Raw genomic sequence first — 19218 nt, forward strand, 5'->3', positions numbered from 1 at the left:
ACACTCTGAGGACCAAAAAGAATCATACAGTAAAAAGTTTTTTTAAATAAATAAATTTAAAAACAGTAAGATTGTTTTTTACAGAGGAATGGCATCTAATAAAAGTAGGAATAATGATAGAAGAAGAAATTCTAATTTGTAATCCTGGCATATTTATTAATTCAGGCAGGAATTGTCAGTGGTTGTTTAAATACTCATCCACATGGACTAAAAGTATCATCTCACAGAGTTATTATTAATTCTGAATGGAAAAGGTATCTTTATAATGGAGTGTTTGGGAGCTCACCACTCTAATCAGGCAATCAGAGCATCACCAATACTGGAACAACCTAACATCACTTATGTAGTATTCTTGCTAAAAACATTTCACCTGAATCTAATTATGAATAAACAAATCTAGAATTCTTCAAGAAACTCAGTATCATGAAAAAGAAAGCTAGGGGTTTGGGGATGCTGTGCTAGATAAGAAGCCCTGGTGGCGCAGTGGTTAAATTGCTCAGCTGCTAACCAAAAGGTCAGTAGCTTGAAGCTACCAGCTGTTGTATGGAATAAAGATGTGGCCTTTGATTCCGTAATGATTTACAGGAATCTAAGAAACCATATGGGGTAGTCCTACTCGGCCCTATAGAGTCACTATGAATTGGAATCAACTCAACGGCAGTGGTTTGTTTGGGTTTGGGTTTGGGTGCTGGATAAAAGGGACTAAACTAAAGAGACATGTCCATATATAGTGGATGAATTTTTGATTAGATCCTAGGTCAAAAAGGGGGATATTTATAAGACATTTGAGGGATATGTGAATATAGACTATAGTATGTATGTTAAAAAAAAAATTGCCATCAAATTGATTCCATCTCATAGCAATCCTATGAGTGTGTACATGAGATATTATATAATTCCTATTAATTTTTTTAGATGTGATAATCATATATTTTTATGTGGAAGAATATAATTCTTAGGGTATTTATACAGAAATTTTTAAGGGTGAAGTATCCAAATGTAAGCAACTTTTAAATGGTTAAGCCAAATGAAGTATGCATGTGTGTGTGAGTACACATGCATATGGGGGAGGGGGAGAATGGAGGAAATAAACCAATGTGACTGAATGTTGTCAACTGGTTAATCTAAAGTGAAGAGTACACTGGTATTTATTATACTATCCTTGAACCTTTTTTTTTTTTCTTTTGGTAAATTTGAACTTTTTTTAGACTGAACAATTGTGGGAAAAGAATAAAAAGAAACAAACAAACTCATAGTTGTCAAGTCAATTCCAACTCATAGCAATCCGACAGGACAGAGTAGAACTGACCCATAGTGTTTCCAAGGAGCAGCTAGTGAATTTGACCTTTTGGTTAGCAGCCATGGCTCACCATAGCTCTGAACCACTGTGCCACCAGGGCTCCAGGGAAAGGATAGATGTATGTATTTGAAGAGATCATTGGTTTTAAAGAGATGGACCACCGGGGTCAATGAGGAAGTTTTTATCAGTCTAGCATGAAATGACAAGCAGAAGGACAACAGAGTAAACTTCTTATGAAAATAAATTTATCTAATTTTAAGGACTACCCTTTTATAACAGATTGTGTCCTTTCTATTTTATCTTTGTGCCTAAATGCCCTTCTTCTAGGCATTGCAGTTATAATAGTGACAATTTCTTTTTTTCTTTAAGACATACTATTGGTTAAGAGATCGGCTGCTAACCAAAAGGTCAGCAGTTTGAATCCACCAGCCACTCCTTGGAAGCCCTATGGGGCAGTTCTACTATGTCCTGTAGAGTCACTATGAGTTAGAATCGACTCAATGGCAATGGGTTTGGTTTTTTGGTTTATTTCTAAATACCACCACCTAGTTGATACATTAGGATTTTTTCTAATCCTGAGTTATCTGTTTAACCTCTTGATGTGATACGTAAAGAAGACACCAGAACACCATAATATTCCGGTAAATGGTACAGTAGCCCAGGAAGGAGCCAAGAGAAAACCTCTCAGAATAAGAATCTTAAAGAGCAAAAGTGAGGACAAATTGGCAGACAGAGTCCTCCCATTTCTGTGAGAGTTGTTATAGAGACGTTAATAAAATCAGAAGAGGATTGTGAAATATGGTGGGAGAAGGGATGATTCTAGCTTATGTAAGATTTATTATTATTATTAATGTGAAGGGCCCTAGGTGGCACAGATGGTTTGCACTCGACTGCTAAAGGTTGGTGGTTCAAACCCAACCAGTGGTACCACTGAAGATAGGCCTGTCTATCTGCTTCCATTAAGCTTACAGCCAAGAAAATCCTGTGGAGCAAGTTTGCTCTGTAACACATGCAGTCGCCATGAGTCAGAATCGACTCACTGGTTACTAACAACATTCACAAATAAGTCTTTCTGTGATTTCTTTAAAAATGACAGAGAAGTATAAAATAAATAAACCAAACACCTGTGTTCCTAGCAGCCTAAAGAGATAACTGTTAACATGTTATATCATTTTTGTTTTGCCAGTGTATTTCTTAACACCACAGCATAAGCTCAGGAACCTTATCTGTCTTATTCACTATTATACCTCCACTTTTCCAAAAGAATCCAGAGCACAGTAGGTGCTCGATAAATATTTGTGGAATACAGATAAAGGTCTAGCCTCATTTAACCACTTCTAACAGTCTCACTAGGGAGCCCTGGTGGCGCAGTAGTTAAAGCGCTTGGCCGCTAACAGAAAGGTAGGTGTTTTGAACCCATCAGCCACTCCAAGGGAGAAAGATATGGCTGTCTGCTTCCGCAAAGATTACACCCTTGGAAGCCCTATGGAGCAGTTCTGCTCTGTCCTGTAGGGTCGCTGTGAGTCAGAATCAACTCCACAGTAGTGGAGTTTTTTTTGGCGGAGGGGAGGGCAGTCTCAGTCCTCTCCCCCTTTCCCCAAAGGCACCACGGTCATGAGTTTGGTTGAACTCTTCCTGTTGATTTCATGCATGTTCAAACATACACATGTATCCACAAACAGTGTATGGTTTTACATATTTTAGAATTCACCTAAATGGCATCATACCATATGTATCATTCTGAAATTTGATTTTTTCATTCAATATTATGTTTTTAGATTTGTTCATGTTATTACACGAGTTTTTGTTTTTTCCCCTTTTAAATGCTGTTCCATCATTTGAATAGACCTCATTTTATTTATCCATTTCCCTATTGATAGGCTTTTAGATTGATAGCAGTGTTTGATGTTATAGATCTACTTCTTAAGCATGCCTCCCTCTTCTACCCCACCACACACTCTTTCTCCTTGGGAATAGAAGAATAAAATAATGACAGGATTAATAATGCTAATAATCTACCAATTTATTGAGGCCATTGATGGGCACAATGGACCACTTTGTAGTCGTTATCTAATCCTCACAAGAAGTTGTTTTACAAACTAGAACACTGAGACCTAACTTCAAAAGAGAATTGGCCAAAGTCCCACACCCCAGGAAGTGGCAGATCCAGAATCTGAGTCCAGTCCTTGGCTGCCAAAGCCTTGAGTGTGAGATATACTCCTGAGAGAGGAGGCCTCTCTTTGCCCACAGCTCCTTCCTTTGTCCCGATGGGGAGACGTTGAAGTCAGTCAGTATTGCCTAAATGAGCTCTAGAAGGAATAGAGGAATGAATTAATGAACTTTAAGCCATTGAAAAGTTAAAAGTTGATTTGTCTGCTTGCCATGGTTTCCCTCGTCATAGGAACTTTTTTTTTTTTTTTGCTTGCCTGTCATTTTAGGAGATGAATCAATTGAAAAGTTTGTCACCTTCACTTATAATGATCTTTAGGTGGATAATTGGGACAAAAGTCCTTGGCCTGGTTGAATTAACCTTTCACTAAAGAGAAGGAAACTCTAAAATTGTCTGTGGTACTCAGCCATTAGCTATAACTCTATTATGTATGTATGCATATCACACACCTTTAAAGAAGTGTTTGAGGGGATACTGGTTAAAACAGGCAGGAGTCTTTACTTGGGGCAATTCAGGAATATTTGGAAAACGTATTTTTACCTTTCCTCCTTTCATTTAGCAAGGTTGTTCCTTGTACTAATTTAATTATCATAAAAATGAGTATTATTTGAAGAGAATTACCTAATACAGTAAGAAATTAGAAGTCTGGAGATCAAGACTTCTAGAGCATTGCTGGTGGAATCCTTTTCTGATAAGCAAATAATATCGATGGTTATGATGATGATGATGATAATGGGCAGTGCCTTTTACTTGTGTGCCACCTTCCCTCTAAAGGAACCCAAAGCATTTACTGTAACAGCATTTACAAGCTGAGAAGCCTTGTATGTTCATCCTGTTTTATGTTGAGAAAAATGGGCACACAAAAAAAAAAGAACATGTAAAAAACTAAAAACAAAAACGTTGACCCCAGGTAGATAAGGTAGGTAGCTTTCCTCTGGGTGTGTTTTCAGGAGGTTTGGAAAGGACTCCCCCTGTTCAACTGCAGCCCCTACACACACGCACGCACGCACACACTTTGTTTTCATAAAGTTTGACATTCTAAATTGGACTTCTTGGATTTGGGGTGGTTTTTCTTTTTTGTCGTTTTTGTTTTTCCTTTCTTTGATGGTTTTTTCAGAATAGTAAGATGCCCTAACAGTTACAATGACCGATGAGGCTTTAATAGTTATTTAATTAGAGATTTAATGTGAAATGTAAATGCCCTGAAATGAACAAGGTGACCTATACCCCTACTAACATAAGGTGTCATCAATATTAAACCACACTGTGGATAGATAGGTAACCATGCTAGCTCCTGGCATCAGATCCTGTCCCGAAAAGCTTGATGACTGAAAGAGAAAGAGAATTGAAGGATGCTGAATCCTAAAATGTGGTGGAGAACATGGAATGACATAAAAGACCCCCAGCAGGGATACCTGTACAGTTTCCTGTCTAGAGATACAATTTGCACACTTGGTTTCTGGGGCCAGTCCTGTGGCCCTGGGAGCCGGAGCATTTTGCAATATCCATCCACTGTTATGTCCTCCATGCGCCTCTGCAACTGATGACTTCCTTGTCCCCTAAATGGGATTAATGGCTTGTGGGGCTGATAACTGGCACTTTGCACACACTTAGCAAAAGAGATAATACCTATAAGTAAGAGTTTCTGCAATTTTTCAAGCTTTACTTGTGCTTCTGCTTATAAATAGCCAGGCTGAGTGCTGTAAGCTAGTAAGGTCTTGGCTTCATTCCTGCCTTGCCCTTTTGCCACAGTGGCTTTTTATGTATTTTAACTTTTCTGTTTCTTTGTGAATGGTGTCTCTTTCCCCCCTCCTTTCTAGTGACGCTGTTGCTTTATCCCTCTTCCATTCATATTTTTTTTCCCCTTTCTTTTTGCTGCATGGAGACCCTCTGCTGTACAAGTGTAAGTATTTTTTTGGTGGCTCTGCAGTTTCTGGCTGTACTAGTTTACATTCTTGTGCTCCATTTGCTTCTGTGCCGCCTGGCTGGTCTCCCGGGAGACCATGTTGTTGTCATCCATCTGCAGTTCCTGAATGAAATAGGCAGCAATTTAGAGACAAGATTGGATTTTACAAGATGGTTCAGCTAGCAAAACAGCCGATGAATTTCAAATATCGTCGTGTGCTGAAAGCAAGCAGAGTGTGGATGAAGACGTTGTAAACCTTCAAAAGGGAAAAAGTGCTTATTCCATTCGTGTAAAAAAAAAGAAAAGAAAAAAAGCATGATTCCTTACACTTCCAGGTTCCCTCCCCACCCCCCCGCCCCGATTCTTGTCATATTACCTGTTCTGGACCCAAGGTTCTAGAAAACTGACAGTATGATTTGCCTCTTCGATTTGCAGCATTTTACTAACCTGATTCTCAACTGATACTGTTGTGTTTTGTTTTCTGAACCTCTAGAAGAAAAAGTAATTACAGATTCTGGGGCTTTGAGTAAAAGGGTTGTTTATTATTCTTTGTGCAAACTTGGTGAAAACAAACAGAACATAAAAAAATATATAAAAACAGAACATACCCCATCCTATTTTTCTGATGATAGAAGCAATTTAGACCTTGTTTTAATTTTTTAAGAATGACAGGTTAAAATTGGGCTTAATAGCAAAAGAAATGTTGGATTTTTTATAAGATTTCTAACATTAGTCTTTAACTTGTGGTCGTTGTTGACATATCTATATTGAGTGACATGCAGAATAGCTTTAAGTCCTTTACAAAAATTGGATCAAATGAATAAGACTTTTTGAGTAACGTAGACTTGGATGCTGCTTCTGGATTCTTATCTTTGAGAAAAGAGCCATGGCGTTCTGTTCACATTATCTGCCACTGTGGGGATTTATTGGTGGCTTGTGATCTTAGGATGAAAAAGAAGTCTTTAGGATTTAAGTTCAGGATTTACTTTTATAAGTTACATTTTTTAAATAATGGCTTAACACCTTTTTCCTAATATTTTTTTGAGGATGTGAATATTGAAAATGACTTACTACTCGTAAAATGCATTTTTTAAGGTAAGGTAATTTTATCTAGGCGTAAAGCAATAGCTGGCAGTGTTAACCACAAATTGGTTTGTGAAAAGTCTGTTTGCATTGAACAGCTCTTCTGTTTCGATAGCTGACCTCCTTCATCTGATATAGGTAGTTTGTGGTTTCCCTGACTCAGAAACTGTTTATGTACTATCAAAGGTAATGGTAAAAAATGGTTTGAGAAACTTAACCCTTTCATTTGATACATAAAGGGAAGAGAGTTAACAGTTCTATAAGTGATGATAAAGTCAACTTTTTTTCCAAGATGGAGTTCATCTAACCAAGGAGCCTATGTGTGTGACAGAGAGGAGCAGTGAAGATAGACCACGTCTCTAGAGAACATTTCATATCTGTTGCTAAATGTACACTTAGATGGATAAAAGAAGTCTGTTCTTACATTTCCCTGCTTTAGGGATCATCAGAATAAATCAATAAGATTGAACAAGTAGATATTTTCTGTAAGACTGTTAAGAAAAAAAATTCCATAGAAAAGGAAGAAAAATATTAGAGAAATTAGATTTTTTTTCTCTTTGCTATTATACTTAAATCCCGTGAGGAAAAAAGATAATAAAACAATTTGTCAGTCAAGAGAAATGTGTGGAACTGGGTTGTATTCTTCATATCCATTGTAGAAACTAGCCTGATTGCAAGTCCTGCCTATTTTAACAAAGGCCATGGGCACTGTCCAAACATGGCATAAGTTTGGAACTAAGAGATAAGTCAAATATATTGAAATGCTATTAGAAGTTATTTGCACTTGTAAAGAGTGCATTAGATAAAGCAAGGCAGTGAAATACTTTACAATGCATTTTTGTGATATTCAAGCTTTGTATACTAGTCTTTGGCACACTAGAAAGATGGGCTAAGAGGAGCAAACTAGTTCTCTTTTGACTGATGTCAGTCACCAAAAATCCCAATGATTTTGTATGTTTCTCGATGTCTCTAAAATCAGGTTAAACTGAATTACCTATTTATAGATGGGCATTGGTTTGTAATGAAGCAGGTGAAGTCAAGCTTTCAGGACCTTCATTTACTGATGTGACATGATTCAAAATGAGAAGAAATAGCTGCAAACATCCATTAATAATCGAAACCTGGAATGTCCAAAGTATGAATCTAGGAAAATTGGAAATCATCAAAAATGGTACATACAGACATCGATATCCTAGGCATTAGTGAGCTGAAATGGACTGGTATTGGCCATTTGGAATTGGACAATCATATGATCTCCTATGCTGGAAATGGTAACTTGAAGAGAAATGATGTTGCATTCATCATCAAAAAGAACATTCAAAAAGAACATTTCAAAATCTATCCTGAAGTATAGCGCTGTCAGTAATAGGACAATATCCATATGCCTACAAGGAAGACCGGTTAATACACACCAAACACTAAGGCCAAAGAGTAAGAAATTGAAGATTTTTACCAACTTCTGCAGTCTGAAATTGATCTAACATGCAATCAGGATGCATGGATAATTACTGGTGATTGGAATGCGAAAGTTGGAAACGAAGAAGAAGGATCAGTAGTTGGAAAATGTAGTCTTGATGATACAAATGATGCCAGTGATCACGTGATAGAATTTTCCAAGGCCAATGACTTCTTCGTTACAAATACCTTTTTTCACCAGCATAATGGTGACTGTACACGTGGACCTCACCAGATGGAATACACAGGAATCAAATCGGCTACCTCTGTGGAAAGAAACGATAGAAAAGCTCAGTATCATCAGTGAGAACAAGGCCAGGGGCTAACTGTGGAACAGACCATCAATTGCTTATATGCAAGTTCAAGTTGAAACCAAAGAAAATTAGAACAAGTCCATGAGAGCCAAAGTATGATCTTGAGGGTATCCCACCTGAGTTTAGAGAACATCTCAAGAATAGATTTGACTCATTGAACACTTAATGACCGATGACCAGATGAGTTGTGGAATGACATCAAGGACATCATACATGCAGAAAGCAAGAGGTTGTTAAAAAGACAGGAAAGAAGGAAAAGACCAAAATGAATGTCAGAAGAGACTCTAAAACTTTTTCTTAAAAGTCAAGTAAACCAAAAAAACCCATTGTGATCAAGCCAATTCCAACTCATAGCGACCCTTTAGGACAGAGTAGAACTCCTCTGTATGGCTTCCAGGGAGCATCTGGTGTATTCAAACGACCAGCTTTTGGTTAGCAGCCGTAGCTCTTAATCACTATGCCACCAGAGCTAAAGTGAAAGGAAGAAATGATGAAATAAAAGAGCTGAACAGAAGATTTCAAAGGGCGGCTTGAGAAGACAGAGTAAAGCATTGTAACGACATGTGCAAAGACCTGGAGATAGAAAACCAAAAGGGAAGAACACGTTTGGCATTTTTCAAGCTGAAAGAACTGAAGAAAAAATTCAAGCCTTAAGCTGTAACATTGAAGGATTCTACGGGGAAAATATTAAACAGCACAGGAAGCGTCAAAAGCAGATGGAAGGAATATACAGTCACTATACCAAAAATAACTGATGGATGTTCAGCCATTCCAGAGGTACCATATACTCAGGAATCGGTGGTACTGAAGGAAGAAGTCCAAGCTGCACTGAAGGTATTGGCAAAAAGCAAGGCTCCAGGAATTGACGGAATACCATTTGAGATATTTCAGCAAACAGAAGCAGTGCTGGAAGTGCTCACTTGTCTATGCCAAGAAATTTGGAATACAGCTACCTTGGCAACCGACTGGAAGAGATCCATATTTATGCCTATGCCTGAGAAAGGTGATCCAACTGAATGTGGAAATTATTGAGCAATGTCATTAATATCATGTGCAAGCAAAATGTTGCTGAAGATCATTCAAAAGCAACGACAGGGAAGTGCCAGAAGTTCAGGCTGATTTCTGAAGAGGACGTGGAACCAGAGATATCATTGCTGATGTCGGATGGATCCTGGCTGAAAGCAGAGAATACCAGAAAGATGTTTACCTGTGTTTTATTGACTATGCAAAGGCATTCGCTGCGTGAATCATAACAAATTATGGATAACATTGCGAAGAATGGGAATTCCAGAACACTTAATTATGCTCATGAGGAACATGTACGTAGATCAAGAAGCAGTCTTTCAAACAGAACAAGGGGATACTGCGTAGTTTAAGGTCAGGAAAGGTGTACATCAGGGTTGTGTCCTTTCAGCATACTATTCAATCTATATGCTGGGCAAATAAGCTGGACTATATGAAGAAGAACGGGGCATCAGGATTAGAGGAAGACTTATTAACAACCTGTGTTATGCAGATCGCACAACCTTGCTAGCTGAAAGTGAAGAGGACTTGAAGCACTTACTGGTGAAGATCAAAGACCACAGCCTTCAACATAAAGAAAACAAAAATCCTCACAACTGGACCAGTAAGCCACATCATGATAAACGGAGAAAAGATCAAAGTTGTCAGGATTTCATTTTACTTGGATCCACAATCAACACCCTTGGAAGCAGCAGTCAAGAAATCAAAAGATGCATTGCATTGGGCAAATCTGCTGCAAAAGACCTCTTTAAAGTGTTGAAAAGCAAAGATGTCACCTTGAAGACTAAAGTGCGCCTGACCCAACCCATAGTGTTTTCAGTCACCTCATATGCATGTGAAAGCTGGTTGATGAATAAGGAAGACTGAATAAGAATTGACGCCTTTGAATTGTGTTGGTGAAAAATATTGGTTATACCAGAGACTGCCAAAAGAATGAACAAGTCTGTCTCAGAAGAAGTACAACGAGAATGCTCCTTAGAAACAAGGTTGGCGAGACTAATCTCACGTACTTTGGACATGTTATCAGGAGGAACCAGTCCCTGGAGAAGGACATCATGCTTGGTAAAGTAGAGAGTCATCAAAGGAGAGGAAGACCCTCAATGAGATGGATTGACACAGTGGCTGCAACAATGGGCTCAAGCATAACTAGGACTGTGGTGATGGCACAGGACTGGGTAGTGTTTCATTCTGTTGTACATGGGGTCACTATGCATCAGAATCAACCCTATGGCATCTGACAATATCAACAGGTTTGTTAATGACCCAAACTAAGTCTCATCTGTAAATGGGACTGTTTCTATATATGGGATATGGATTTTTTTTTTTACATATGTTTAAAGAATTAATACATTTGAAATGTCATAATTTTCAGGTGTCTTACATGTGTTTGGCATCTATTATAAAGGCTTTAATGATAGGAAGCCAGATTACCTTTGCCCATTAACCCCTTTACCTGAAATGTGATCAAGAGTCATGGAAGAAAAAAAAGTTGGAGGGCATCTTCATTCCATTCATTTCTTGAACTTCTTTGATATATATGTGCAACTATTTAAATGAAAGGAAACCCTGCTGGCCTAGTGGTTAAGAGCTACAGCTGCCAACCAAAAGGTCAGCAGTTCACATCCACCAGGCGCTCCTTGGAAGCCCTATGGGGCAGTTCTACTCTGTCCTATAGGAAGCTGTAAGTCGGAATCGACTCAACAGCAACGGGGTTTTTTTTTTTTATTTAAATGAAATTGGTTGGAACTTACATCTCAAGCTACTTCTTGATCCTTTTATTTATCATGGTTGTGCGTAGGTAGATAGAACACTGAAGAGCTTTTCAAGACTAAACACAGCATATGTTTTGATAGTTTATGTCTCCTGAGAAGTGTTTTCAGAGTTTTCACTTACGAGTAGACCAGTGAGGCTGCTAACTTTTCCAGCCGACTGCAAGGCCAGTTTTGGGCAGGACTGCATTAAAACTGGGTTCCTTGCCAGTTGCTTCGAACTGACTATGTTATAGAACCTGCTAAGCTTCTTGCTTATAGATATTCCTCAGCTTGTCTGCCTTTAACAAAATCTTTAAAAAATCAAATCAACAGCTTTCATTGTGTATTTCAGGAAGACTAGTCTGGATTTAAATGCAATTGCTCATTATTTTTTCTCTCCCTTTTCTCCCAACAATAAGTAATGACAAAAGAATATTATTATTCAAACTGGCATAATTGTCAAAATGGTAATGTTGTTTGCTTTAAAAGTCAGTGTTTACCAGTTCATTCTTTGAAGCAAAGAATGTTTTCAACCATGTGGATTTTTTGAGAAACCTATTAAATGAAATGAAAGTCTACAAACTAAGTTCTTTTAGTTATGTTATCTCTTCGATTACATAAATACCAATCTCCAGCATCAGTTAAACAAGTTGAAACATTCCTAAAATCTATCCGTATATTGATAATGAATGATACAGCAGGAAGAATGCTGGGCTGACTTCCGTAACTGTCCCTGGCACTGTTCCTACTGACGGCTTGAATGTTTGTCTTTATCTTCTTCATGGCCTCATTTCTTCCTTTGAATTTGTGTAGGTGATGACAAGGGTTTTCTCCACCTTTAACTTTCGTGTGATCCTACTGAGGGAGAGGACAGTGCTTTTTTTTTTTAGCATTGCCTCTTTATAATCAACAATTGACTCCAAATATAGGAACATAGCCTTAGGAAATATTGGCTTTGGTTTGATTTTTGGCCTCATTTTTAAAGGACTGATAGGATCAAAGATATCTTACTGAGAAGTGACAGCAGATGGAGACTCTTGAATCATGGCACTTTTCCCACTTAGTCTTTGCCCGTAAAGATCAAAAATTTTGGTGGCAGAAATGTGAAACAAAAGTGTTAACTGCTTGAATGTGACATACTACAAGCTCCATGTTGCTCACAATGAATGATGAATAATTGTGTGTTTAATATTTAGTGACTGTCTTAGTCATCTAGTGTTGCTATAACAGAATACCACAAGTGTTTGGCTTTAACAAAGAGAAATTTATTTCTTCACAGTAAAGTAGGTTATAAGTCCAAATTCAGGGCATCAGCTTCAGGGGAAGGCTTTCTCTCTCCACCAGCCTTCTCATCAGTCTTCCCCCGGACTAGGAGCTTCTCCACACAGGGTCCCCAGGTCCAAACAATAGGTTCTGCTCCTGGCACTGCTTTCTTGGTTATACTGAGGTCCCCAATTTCTGTGTTTCCCTTTCCTTTTATGTCTTGTAAGATAAAAGTCGGTGCAGTCCACACCCCAGAGAAACCCCCTTTACATTGGATCAAGGATGTGACCTCACGAAGGGTGTTGCAATCACACCCTAATTCTCTTTAACATAAAATTACAATCACGAAATGGAGTACAACCACACAATACGGGGAATCATGGCCCAGACAAATTGATACACACATTTTTGGGGGGATATAATCCAATCCATGATAGCGACTGATTTTTTACCATCTTTCAATCGTATTCTTTATTTCCATTTTAGCATCCTTATATATAGCTTGCAGCTAAGTTCTGTATCACTCATTGTTCCTTCCAGCTATATAAATCGAATTTAACTGATTAGGACTGGGGGAAAATCAAGAAGACAGATGTATCATTTAAGAAAATCGTAAACATTTAGGAATGTATCGTTCTGGTCTTCTCAGTCAGACTATTAGATATTACTAAGCCATCCTTTAAGGAAATGAAATAAGCAATAAGTTTAAACTATCTACTGGAATGCACTGAGGTTTGGAAGGCAGGTTTTCTGTGATTAACTCTCTAAGTTCTTTCTTTATTTTATTGCTAGATGACTCCTAAATCCAAAAGGAAGAGTATCCATAGCCGAATGCTGCGGCCCGTTTCCAGAGCCTTTGGTAAGTGAGTTTTTAGCTAATGCCAATCATTTCCTTGTAATTATGAAACACCCTTCAGCAAGAACCTCGGGCCACTTCAGTGACATTTGAAAACCCTATGGAGCAGTACTACTCTGCACATGTGGGGTCACCATGATTCTGAATCCACTCAACAGCAACAACAAATACTGTTGTGTGCTATCGAGTCTATTTTTCACTCATAGCAACCCTATAGGGCAAAGTAGAACTGTCCCATAGGGTTTCCAAGGCTGTAAATCTTTATGAAAGCAGACTGCCACATCTTTCTCCCCTGGAGTGGCTGGTGGGTTCGAACCTCTGACCTTTCAGTTAGCAGCCAAGCACTTAACCATTGTACCACTGGGCTCCTTAGCAACAAATGTTACTGATGGGTAAATATTGAGAAAGTTCAGTGATTTGTAAATGGGGCTTTTCTATGCCACAAGAGACTTAAAATTACTTTGGGGAATTTGTTTTTTTATCAGTCTGTATGCAGTAAGTTTTGGTCTGGGCCTTTGTTTTATTTTAGAAATGGAATTTGATCTGGATAAAGCACTGGAAGAGGTGCCGATTCACATTGAAGACCCTCCCTTCCCTTCCATCAGACAAGAGAAGCGGAGCTCAGGATTCATCTCAGAGTTGCCCTCCGAGGAAGGGAAGAAGCTGGAGCACTTTACCAAATTAAGGCCCAAACGGAATAAGAAGCAGCAACCCACTCAAGCAGCGGTAGGTGGTCTAGAGAAACCCCGTCTCTCCCTCATCCTTTCCTTCTCAGATGGAAAGCTGGTGAATCTCAATGAAATACATCACACAATGTGAGAGCTGGTAGTTTGGTGGCAGTTGCTGGGTTGTACAAATGGTTAACACACTTGGCTACTGACTGAAAGGTTGGAGGTTTGAGTCCACCCAGAGGAGCCTCTGAAGAAAACTTGGCAATCTATTTCCAAAAAATCACTGGTCATTGAAAACTGTGGAATGCAGTTCTATGCAGACACACATGGTCACCATGAGTCTGAGTCAACTTGACACCAGCTGGTTTTGTAGTTTGGAGAAGGCCACACTCTCAAGGTTTTCAAGGCTTCAGAACAAGGATGCTCTTGGAAGTCCCTAGTTTCGCTTTGTGGATGGAGATAAACAGACTACATCTTTAGCACTTTATGGTGTCTGGATGAAAAGATATAAAATAAGTACCAAATAATCTATTTATAATTAAAAATAGTTTGCATTTGTTTTTGGAGTATACATGTACACTCCCCCCACCTCAGTGTCCTGACCTGCTGCTCTGGGGCCTTTGTTTTTGATAACCTGGAAACTGATATTGTGGGAACCAGTTGTGTGACCTTCGGCATCCTGAGATGCTCTTTCTCCTGCAGTAGAAGACTGAATTCTATGTTAATGAGCCTTAATGTAATTTACCCCTGACTCTCTCCAGTTAATGTCTTTTCTCTCCTTAACAGCCAAATTTCCTGAAAAAGTTTGTTTGTGTTTACAGTCTGTCTCCATCACCTTCCTGTAACCCCACAATCCACCAAAATTGTCATTCTTTACCTGTTGTTAGCTGCCATTGAGTTGGCCCCAACTCTTGGCGACCCCATGCACAGTAGAATGAAATGCTGCCCTGTCCTGTGCCATCCTGGTGATCGATTGTGGATCAGATCACTGTGATCTAGAGGCTTTGTATTGACTGATTTTTGGAAGTAGATCTCCAGGCCTTTCTTTCTTGCCCATCTTAGTGTGGAAGCTCCACTGAAACCTATTCAGCATCATAGCAACATGTAGTCCTCCATGGACGGATGGGTGGTGGCAACACATGAAGTGCATCATCAGGAATCGAATGTAGGTCTCCCACATGGAAGGTGAGAATTCGACTGTTGCATCACCAATACCTTATTATTCTATACTACCCACACCCCAAACTACCCTCCCAAGGTCACCCTGACCTAATCCAGTAAATGTATTTTGTGCTTCATCTTACTTGATGTTTCAGCAGTTACTTGACACCAGTAACTCCATCTTTCCTAAAGGCCATTTTCTCCTGGCCACTGAGTCGTTATACTCCTCTTTTTTACCTGTATTTCTAGGGACAGCTTTTCATTTGTCTTGTGCCTGGACTTTAAGTGTTTTATTTGCTGTCTGGGTGATCTCATCTAAACCATGGTTTCAGTCTCTGCATTGTTGGCTCCTGTTCTTATCTCCAGCTCAGCTCTGTCTTCTGAGCTCCAGACTCAGGTATCTACGTGCCTCTTGGACATTTCCTTTTCAATGTCCCAGAGCACCTCAGGCTCAACAAATTCAAAATTTAGAGCCTATTTTTCTTTTCAAACCTGCCCTTCCTCTTATATTCCCTTTCCCCAATGGAGCATCACTCATTGACAAGTTAGAAACCTGGGTATAATCCGAACACCACCTTCCCACCCTGATCCCTGCCTGCTCTCCGTCTTCCTCCCTGGCCCTATCTCATGCCTTCCCTAACTCCCATCCTGGTCTCCAGTCCTCCAGCGCTGCAGCCTTTCTCTTGTTGCTTCCCCTCATGAGCCCTGTGCTTCTTGGGCTCATTTTGAGATCTCGCTGAGGACAACTTCTCCAGGGAGCCTTCTCTGTCTTGACCTTTTGTGTTCCCCCAGGGCTGTTGCTGCACAACTTCCAGAGTACTGTTCCCACAGTCTAGTGGTGCCCAGGGCACAGCCTGAGTGGCCCTCTGTGGAAGCCCTGGCTCCTCCAGTGCCCAGTGGTTACCCTGTGATTAGGGCTGCAGTAACAAAGTACAAACTGGGTGGCCTAACCCTTTTGTGACCCAATTATTTTTTGCTTTTAATTTTTTGTTAATACTATGTGCTTTCAGTAATGGAGGGCATGCCGAATCATAGAGTGTGTCTGAATTTTTGGTAGGTAATATAGTTTTTGTTTTATGTCTCATTCTACAAATCATATCTAGAGCCCAGAGGTACATATGTGCACTTCTTGTGAACACAAATTCTGCCCCCAGAGGCCAGAGGTGTAAATGTATACCAAATAAGCATTTTTAAAATTCATGCTTTTCTTACCAAAAATGTAGTGATTTAGCACCACTTCATACAATACCCTGTCAAAACAGTAATTCACAGCACACGCCTGTTTTTTCAGTTTCAAACTGTGATATAGGGCCCTGCCTGCCAGCAGCATGTGCTGTCAGTGGGACAGTAGCTTCCCAATGAACCCCAGAGGTATAAAAAGTAAGTGGTAGGTATATATACCTCCAGTCCTAAAGGGTTAAAACAACAGAAATTTATTCTCTCACAGTTCTGGAGGCCAGAAATCCAAAATCAAGGTGTTGGCAGGGCCATGCTTTCTCTGAAGGCTCTAGGGGAGGATCCTTCCTTGCCTCTTCCTAGCTGCTGGTGTTTCCTGGCAATCCTTGGTGTTCCTTGGCATGTAGACCCATCATTCCAGCCTCTGCCTCCGTCATCACATGGCCTTCTTCCCTCTGTGCCTGTGTGTCTTATCTCTATGTCTCTTCTCCTCTCTTTATAAGGACATAGGCTAGTCATATTGGGCTAGGACCTCCCCTACTTCCGTATGACCTCTTGTTAACTAATTACATCTGCAAAGACTGTGTTTCCAAGCAAGGTTATGTTCACAGGTACCAAGAGTTAAGGCTTCATTATATTTTTTGAGGGGACACAGTTCAATCCATAACACTTTGTCATGCTCTTGTCATGTAGTGTTTTCTCATCACTCTTCTCCCCTTGTCAGCAAGCTCCATGGAGGCAGGGCATGTGATTTACTATCCATAGTTTATCCTCAGCACTCGATATCGCTTTAGAACTTAGTAAAACCACAAGCCAAACCCATTGCCTCGGAGTTGATTCTGACTCATAGCAACCCTATAGGACAGAGTAGAACTACCCCATAGGGTTTTCAAGGAGCAGCTGGTGGAATCAAACTGCTGAACTTTTGGTTAGCAGCCAAGCTCTTAACCACTGCGCCACCAGGGCCTCTTAGAATATAGTAGGTACTCAGTAATCCTTGTTCAATGAGTAGGTAGATGACTGCAGACAAAGATTCATGAAGGTCACAGCAAATTATCTGCAAGGTCAATATATTTACTCCCACTAGATCAGGCTTTAACTGTGTTTGGTTTATTTTCCTCATTTGAGTCTGAACAGCTTGACCTAGTTTCAAAAAGTAAAAGAAAAAGAATTTTAGTGTGTTCTTTTCTTGTCAGACTTACTTTTCAGTGAACATAAGCAAATTTGTATATTCATAGAGGAATAAACTTTTTTTTTTCATAATAAGGGAAGGGCTGCCTTTTCAGGTAGGGGAAAGCTAACATCCCACATAATAACCCACACTTTAGATTCTAGATTATTACTGAATAAATGGTTCCTCTTTGGATCTTTGCATGTGGAGAATCATGATATAACTTGTATGTAAAATAATGGCTTAAGTTTTCCCTCCATTAAGTCAGTGACCCATGAGAAAAGAGAATTTTGTGTACTTTTTTCTTTATACATTAAAAAAGAAAGAAGGGAAAGAAGCTGAGACAGTGCTAGTGGAGAAACGCACCAGATATAGCCTAGAGAGACTTACCTTTGTCTACATTAGAGCTGAGACTTGCAGGGTTAGCTCACCACAGGCCATTCCATCCTAGGTACTCTGTCTGAAACGCAGGGGACTTCCCCAGATTATGAATTATGGCCATGGTGATTATAGGACAGAGTAGAACAGCCCTACATTAGAGTTTTCAAGGCCATAATCATGGAAGCACACTGCCACATCTTTCTCCCAAGGAGTGTGACTGGTGGGTTCAAACTGCCGACCTTTTGGTTAAGAGCTGAGCACTTAACCACTGTGCCACTGGGCTCCTTTGGTGATAGACCTGACTTTTTTGCAGAGGCTTGGACTGAGAAGCCTAGATTAGCATGGTTTTCCTTGGGTTTGTAGGAAAATAGATTGCCTTCTAATTTCACAGTGCTTACAGTTTTCAGAGTGCTTTCGTATCTACCAACCCTGTGTAGCTGTCACACAAGGACCGTCATCCACATTTTCCAGGTGAGACTGAGGAGATTACGGCTTACCTTTATTATTAATATTTAGCAGCAGTAATCATTATTTAATATTACCATTTTTTAATTTGTTTTGTTTTTGCTAGGATTGAGGGGAATCCATTCACTCTGAGTCTATCTTAGCCTTTCTAGAGCTTGAAATTGACTTTTAATGCCCTCAGTGAGCTGTTCTAACCACAAACTCTCAAAGCCAAGGGTAAATTAAATGCCATCTTGTCAATTTCTGTTGTTGTTGTTAGTTGTTACACAGTCGATTCTGACTCAGGGCGACCCCACGTGTGCAGAGTAGAACTGCTCTTAGTAGAGTTTTCAAGGCTGTGACCTTTCAGAAGACAGATCATCAGATCTGTCTTTCTTGTTGCCTCTGGGTGGGCTCAAACCACGAACCTTTCAGCTTGTAGTCAGCGCTCAACTGTTTGTACCACTCGGGCACTTCTTGTCAGTTTCTCTTGGGTCAAAAACATTAATGCTATAACTATTAATTTCTATGCCAACAATATATACAAATAAATTAATATATAAGTATGAAGAGTAGATAACCTCGTAGAAAAGAAACTAAGTAAGTACAAAAATTGAACCTTGGGTTAAACCACAATCTTTCTAAACTACCAGACTTTTTAAAAATAATGAATTTAGACATTTATCAATGCATTTTAATTCTCTCCCTGCCCCCTAAAAAGAAAACCCTTGATTTATTTTTAATAGTGAGATAAAACATTCAAGTTTCTTCTCTTTTCACTTCATTAATGTATGTCTAACTGTTCTTGCAGTTTACATTAAGGCTGGGCAGCACGTAGAATTTACTCCTCTACCGAAATAGTAGAACAATATGCAGACTCAGACAACCCCCTCTTCCACTCCCAGGCAGTGTGTATCTGGACTAGACATATATTTCTAAGCCTACATCAGCTGGTTTCTAAAATACCAGCATTGCCTACTTTATGGGTTGTCCTGAGAAATAAATGAAAGTACACAATCTTTTATTAAACGCAAATACTGTTCTTAAAAGTTACTATTTCCATTTTATTAACTATATTAATATTATATTTACT

At 39.4% G+C, this 19218-nt stretch overlaps 1 protein-coding gene across 7 annotated transcripts in view; it reads left to right on the top strand.

The window, feature by feature from the left end:
• CARMIL1 (capping protein regulator and myosin 1 linker 1) overlaps positions 1-19218 on the top strand; it is a 398843-nt gene that overhangs the window by 342728 nt on the left and 36897 nt on the right. For all 7 annotated transcript variants that reach the window (XM_049884969.1, XM_049884962.1, XM_049884966.1 and 4 more), the window contains 2 exons: positions 13058-13124; positions 13651-13847. In XM_049884969.1, coding sequence (XP_049740926.1) covers positions 13058-13124; positions 13651-13847 — 264 coding nt within the window. The remainder of the gene's footprint in view (positions 1-13057; positions 13125-13650; positions 13848-19218) is intronic.

This window comes from Elephas maximus, chromosome 1 (genome assembly GCF_024166365.1).
Source record: "Elephas maximus indicus isolate mEleMax1 chromosome 1, mEleMax1 primary haplotype, whole genome shotgun sequence".
Lineage (NCBI taxonomy): Eukaryota > Metazoa > Chordata > Mammalia > Proboscidea > Elephantidae > Elephas > Elephas maximus.